Below are 6,159 nucleotides of genomic sequence, written 5' to 3'. Positions count from 1 at the left end.
GCGTACAGTGCACATACCATACATGTGAAGTTCGCACGCCGCGGACACTATCTGTCTGTTTCCTGCTTGCACAGCTTTGGCAAGCAAGCGCCCCTCTTCCTTTTTTGGGGGCACCTCGGTCCAGACAAGCGCATTAAAAGCATCTTAAAGAAGAGAAAGGTTTTTAAAAAGAAAAAAAAAGAGCAAAGCTTCAAAAGAAACAAGTCGAGACGTAATTTTGAGATGGCAGTAAAACAAGTAATTAAGATGGGAGCGACGCCTATATGACAAAAGACACCGCCTGAGGCTGAGGTGCTCTCCGACCCTTCGGACACGCCCCAGGCGCGCCCTGCCAGAGCAGCGCGGCCGAACCGCAAACCAACTGTCGAAGATGAAGCGTTGCAGAAATTGAGTTATGTTCTGCCGCATTTATTACTCTTGCAATCGGCTCTCCTTGTCTTTTTATTTTTAAACTCCGAAAGTACCATCATCTTTGCACAGCTGTCAAAAAACGTCAAAATATACTTGCCTTTGCGCCATCGTTGTTATGGTACTATATTATCACTGCTATCGCTCAACTCAAAGAGAGATGGAGCAGGAGATCGAGAGGGGGGCTCGGTCTTCCCCCATGCCCAGCAGTACGTACGCCACCCAGTGGCAGACGAGACAACTGCCTGCCTAGTGACAACATTTGTGGGATTTGTGTTCCGATCCACCTGAAAGTAGGTCTCCCGTCTCCCCATTATTTATTTTTTTTGCTGCAAAGGCGGCCCGCACTCCGTGCATCCAAGTCTCCGCGGCACCACGGCCCGCTTCGGTCTGCCTCGGCCCTCCCCACACACTCCGTTCGTTCCTCTTGGCACTCGATCGGTACTGACTTGTGGTTATTGAAGCCCGCCGGCGGGGCCACGAGGTTTGGGCCACATCCAAATCGGGCTGGGATCTGTTTTCCGAACAAGCATGCAGTCATGAGGCATGAGGCTCTGGGTCCCACCATGCGGACCAGGCAGGCCCAGCGCCAGGACCCAGGCTCCACGAGCCACTCCACTTCCTCCTCGCGGGGGGTCCGCGCCGACGCCCGGCGGCCTGGCTCGCGCAGCTCGCGCTGCCCCAGGGGGCGGGGCCGGCGGGGCACGGCGCCCTCCCCTCCCCCTCCAGGGGGCGGGGCCAGGGGCCCCCACCCCCCGCCGCCCGCGCCGGCCAATGAGGAGCCGCGTCCCCACCGCGCACCCCCGGCGAGGCGGGCCGCGGCGGGCCGCCCGGAGGGGAGGCTCAGTGGCCGCCAGGCAGCGCTAGGACACGCGTCGACACAGGTGCGCGCCGAAGCACAGCGGAGCCGAGCCGATCACCGGGACGTTCGATCGTGTCGACACGCGAGTGCCCACCTCAGGATTACCAGCAGTGTGTGACCAGCGAGTAGTGCTCCCGACCTGCGGGACTGTGATTGTGTGCCGTGCACTGTGCACCCCATGGCAGTGTCCACCCTCAACATGGCGCCGTACTTCACAGGATACCCGTTCCAAGGTGAGGATGACGGAGGGTGTCTCTCCACTGCGCAGCCTCGCGAGGACGACCAAGAAGGTGACGATGTCGTACTCTATCGGACACACGACGCGGACTCCTGCGTGCAGCGAGTATGCGTGCGGGGGCTGCCGAGGCGTTGAAGACCGGCCGGCACGCGAGCGGCTGCCGAGGTGGCTGCGGGGGGCGGCCCTATGGGGGCGGCCCTATGGGGGCGGCTGGGCCCTCAGCACGCGCCCCCCGCGGGGCTCCCGGGCCACAAGCACCAGCTGCCCCCGCTGCCTTAGGCCCCACCTGTTGCGTGTGTTCTTTACCACCCCGACGGATGCTGAGGTGGCTCGCGGGGGCGCGGCACCGGACAGGAGCGCGCCGCGACGCACCACCCCGGCCGTGCCACCCCCGGGGGGAGGCGCGCCACCCAACACCACCCCAGGGCAGGGCCAACCCCTCTGGTGGTGACTCACTCCGATGAAATCCGGCCGGGTTTGGAGGGGCAGAGTGTGATGGCTTCTCTATGTCCTATGCGCGCCGTCAAGAATCGTCGATCGTCCCACGTCGTTGTTTTTGTGAAATATAAGGCAACGTCGAATTGGCAAACGTAGTAGTTTGTGTGCCTGTGGTCTAAATACTGGCTTCTTTGACTTTTAGAGTGTTATCTGCACCGTCTTTTTCGTTTCCTGGTATAGTACACTGTACCGAATTCAGGCGTGCGGACGGGTTGCATACTCACACGGGGTGCCACGTTGGGCGACGACGGTAGGCAAGCTCGCCCGCGGTCGCCTTAATCCCGGTGCAGTATAACCGAAGAGAAAGAAAGACACAACAAATCACCGAATCATACACCCTGTATCGATTTTATTTTAGTGATTTGTTTGCAATGCACGTCTGCTTTCACGAGAAGGCGGTGCCGAGCGCAGCAGGGCAAAGGGTGGCTGGGCCACACAGCGCTGCGCACCTGAGCAGCGGTCGCTAATTTCTCGTTAGTCCTAAGCAGCGCGTTAGGCCCGGTGCACAGCCCGCCGGCGGCCCCGGGGAGGCCGAGGCCCCAGCGCGTAATAGATTCCGGTCGCGTCCTTTTTTCGGTCATTACCACCCGAGATGACTCAGTTAATTTGTTTTCCACTCAATTACGCTGATACGCTTTTAAGCCGGCTATAGAAAGCGACGGCTCTGCGCTATAGATTTTATTAATCCGCCAACAGCAGCTGTGCAGGGGCGTCAGCCGAGCATCAGCCGGGCACCAGCCGGGCATCAACCAGGCGTCAGCCGGGCGTTATCCAGCTCGGTAATTAAACGAAGCCATTTTCCTTAAATCGAGGTGATTCGCGGGCCTCCTGGTAGACTTGTGTCAGTCCAGTTGTGACGATGTTGTCACAGTGGTGATCGTGACACGGTTTTCCCTCTTGTCTCTGTTTTCTGACGTTTCTTTCTACCGTCTCCAGCCGCGATAAAAGTCCGCCGCCGCGGCGCTTGGGCGCAAAGTAACAACAGTATTTAGGCCCCTCATCAGTATGCGGGGCGGGGTGCCTGCAGCCTGCAGTGCCACAGCCGCAGTACAAACACTGCGGCCCCCTGGCGGCCCCTAGAGGTCCTGGAGGTGGTCCAGCACGGCAGCCAGGAGGATGACGCGGCACGCCGCGCCCGCCACGCCCCCTTCTGGACGTACACGCACACGCCCCGCAGAGGGACAGACCGCCCCGTCCGGCTGGAACGCCCCCGCGCCGCATGCTGACGCGTTTAGTTTCCAATGTCTTGTAATTATCAAACAAGATATGCCGGAAGTGTGTTTTAACCTCGGTGCTTAACTCTCTTGCTCTCTCTCTCTCCCTATCCGTCTCCCTCTCCCTCTGTCTCACCCTTCCTCTCCCTCTCCGGCCTTGGAAGGGACCTTGCGTGATGGGTAACAACGTGAACAAGGTTTTTGCTGCTGGACACATTTGCACTTCATGCGCACAAACCTAGGTCACTCAGAGAGACATGCCATCTATAAAGCGAGGATAGGGTGCGTCCGCTGGTTCGCTGTGCGTATATGCGCGTCCCCTCTCTACCTCTCTCTCCTGTTGCGGGTCGGCTGTACACGGCACTGGTTGAGAGAGAGAGAGAGAAAGAGCGACGAAGGGGCGGAGAGGAGAGGGGCCAAGGAGGAGGGCTGAGCCGTGAGGCGGCTCCCTTTCATCTCTGCCTTCTTAATTCCTGTTTTCACTTATAAGCAGTGCAGTGCTGGACAGCGAGTGCGTGCGTGTGTGTGTGTGTGTGTGCGTGTGTGCGTGTGTGGGGGAGGAGAGCTGGCGGTAAAAGGGGGAGAGAGAGGGGAGGGAGACTCTTGCGCTGAAACGGACTAGAAATTACCCGTCGTGCCGCCTGGCCGCGGGTCCGCCGTCATACAACACGTATACTTTTGAAAATCACTGTGGGGATTAATACGGGCTTTTGGCCTGACGCTCCCCGCCGCCCCGGCTAGCGGTACGGCACTCGGGTACACTATGTGTACCGTGTGAGACAGCCTTCGGTGTGTGTGAGTGTGTGTGTGTGCCGCGGGCATCGTAGACTCCAGACTCACGAGACACGTAAGCTAAATATAACCTCTGAATGGAGAAATGCGGATATAGTTTTGTTTTGTCGCGAGTATACGAATCGATTGTATCGCGATACGCCCGCGGCCGAGTGGCGGTGGGGGGGACGCCAGACGTGTAGGAGCGAAATTGCGGTACATGGTGGATATCGAGATAGCGGTGAGAGCGAGAGAAAGATGCAAGTGGTAGGGGTAGGGGTGCGAGGGAAGGGGGGCAGGGGAGGGGAGGGGTTGCATCTAAAGTGAGCGGCTGTTGCTTTGGCGGGCCGCAAAGGAATAAGGTGACGGGGAGACTCCTGCTTATTCTCGCCGCGCCAACGTCCAAAGCCACCTCGCCCCGAAAATGAGGAGGAAAAGTTGATTAATATTCCATCCCCGCATCTCATTACGCGCGCTGCCGGGAGGGAGGAGGGAGGGGGGGGGGGCTGACCGAGGCGCACGCAGCGTGAGAAGACACCGGGGCCTGACGCCCACGTGACGCTCGCGCGGCATCTCGCCCCGGTGCAGTTCGTATACCAAAACCACGGACGCGTCTTCTCGGTGGCATGCGGCAAGTACAGTATACCTCGCCGTCAAACAAATTAAAAAATAATTTTTAAAAACTGCCGTTTTTGGAGGGGTATACATTGTGTTATCACTTGACGTTCGGTCCCCGGCTGCTAATTGTTATTCGGCCCCGGCGAGCGACATTCCTGCCGCGACACACGTCCGGAGCCACCGGGATGAGCCCCCGCCGCGCGCGCACCCTGGTGCCCCCTGTAGAGGAGCTCCTCCCGGAGTTCCCCTGAACGCCAACGTTGTTGCCATTCGCGGGACGACATCACGCCGCTCATTTCTTGAAACAGAGGTTATTAAATACCTCCGCCCCGGAGAGGCCGGCCGGCCGCGACGTCAGCCCGTCCATAAAGTGGATCAGGCGCAGCGCACCTCACACCGACAAAAAATTACAACGTGTGTGTTTTTCTTTTAACGTTTGACGAGGCCAGCCTTATGGTAGTGAGTAGTGATCTTAGTGGCCGCGGCAGTGGATCGCACGTTCAGCCTCCCGGCCGCGCCCTGTACCCTGTACTGCCCCGCGGCCCGCTGACAACTTCCTAATTTATGAGCGGCGCGGCAAGACATATTTCCTTTCACGCCGCCTTGGCCGCCGCACCGCGGCGCTCTCAGCGGCCGGCGCGGTAGGCGTCAATAAATAAATAATTCCAACGACACAACAAATTTTCCAATTACAAATTTTGCAGTTTGGTGCATTCCCGCGACAGAATTCATAATTTCTGTCGACTATAGAGGCTTGCAAATACGCCTACCCCAAGGAAAAAGTTTCAGTGTGAGTCATCGTTGTGACCTCTTCATGATGAAGTTCACGGTTTTTTTTTCACGTATGAGGACACTGATAAGGTGGAAAATCGTCACGGTGACGTCATTGTGACCCGTACCCTCGTGAAGATTTCGTTACCCAAACCTTTTTGCTAGGGGTGTATTTCGGAGTGCTGGGCGTGCTGTTGCTACAGAGTCGTTGGACGTTGTTGGTGCTGAGCGTGGTGGAGAACGGGGCGTGGCTCGGCGGCTCGGCGCTGCGAACGGAACGGCCCGGAGTGACGCCTCGGAAACGCCTTCAGTTTGTTTTACCCCGGAGAGATGTAAGTGAGATACGGCACTCGTTTTATTTTTTAAAAGAAATTTTTTTTTGTTGGTGTACACCGAGCCACTCACTGACTGGGACAGCCGGGCCGGATTAGGAGAAACAATATACTCCGGTATTGTTCTGTCGGCCGTCCGGCGCTCCTGCGTCACCACCCCCTCACGTGGTCCTCTGCGCCCCGCCCCGCCCCTCACACCTGTGCGCACGCGTCGTGGTGTCGCGAGCGGCGCCGTATAATGCATACCTGCCGCAGCAGTAGCAAGGCCATCCCTTTACACTGCAAAGCTGTTATGAATTAAATGAGCAAAACTGTCTCCACTTCAACGGAAAACCCCCCCAAATATTCTTACGCTCTGCGCTATATAGAGTAAGGAGGGGTAGTGGACTTTGCCCTCTGGTAGAGACAGTCTTTTGGGGACGGTCTAAAAAAGCTGAAGCAGTAGTT

General features: G+C 58.0%; 1 protein-coding gene across 1 annotated transcript in view; it reads left to right on the top strand.

The window, feature by feature from the left end:
• Positions 1 to 1,259: 1,259 nt before the first annotated feature.
• LOC113215412 (protein gooseberry) overlaps positions 1,260 to 6,159 on the top strand; it is a 33,391-nt gene continuing 28,491 nt past the window's right edge. The window contains exon 1 of the mRNA XM_052269444.1: positions 1,260 to 1,503. Within this exon, the coding sequence (XP_052125404.1) occupies positions 1,449 to 1,503 (55 nt within the window). The 5' untranslated portion in view covers positions 1,260 to 1,448. The remainder of the gene's footprint in view (positions 1,504 to 6,159) is intronic.

This window comes from Frankliniella occidentalis, unplaced genomic scaffold (genome assembly GCF_000697945.3).
Source record: "Frankliniella occidentalis isolate FOCC.00 unplaced genomic scaffold, Focc_3.1 Scaffold92, whole genome shotgun sequence".
In the NCBI taxonomy this organism is placed as follows: Eukaryota; Metazoa; Arthropoda; class Insecta; order Thysanoptera; family Thripidae; genus Frankliniella; species Frankliniella occidentalis.
This window is presented reverse-complemented; position numbering and strand designations above follow the sequence as displayed.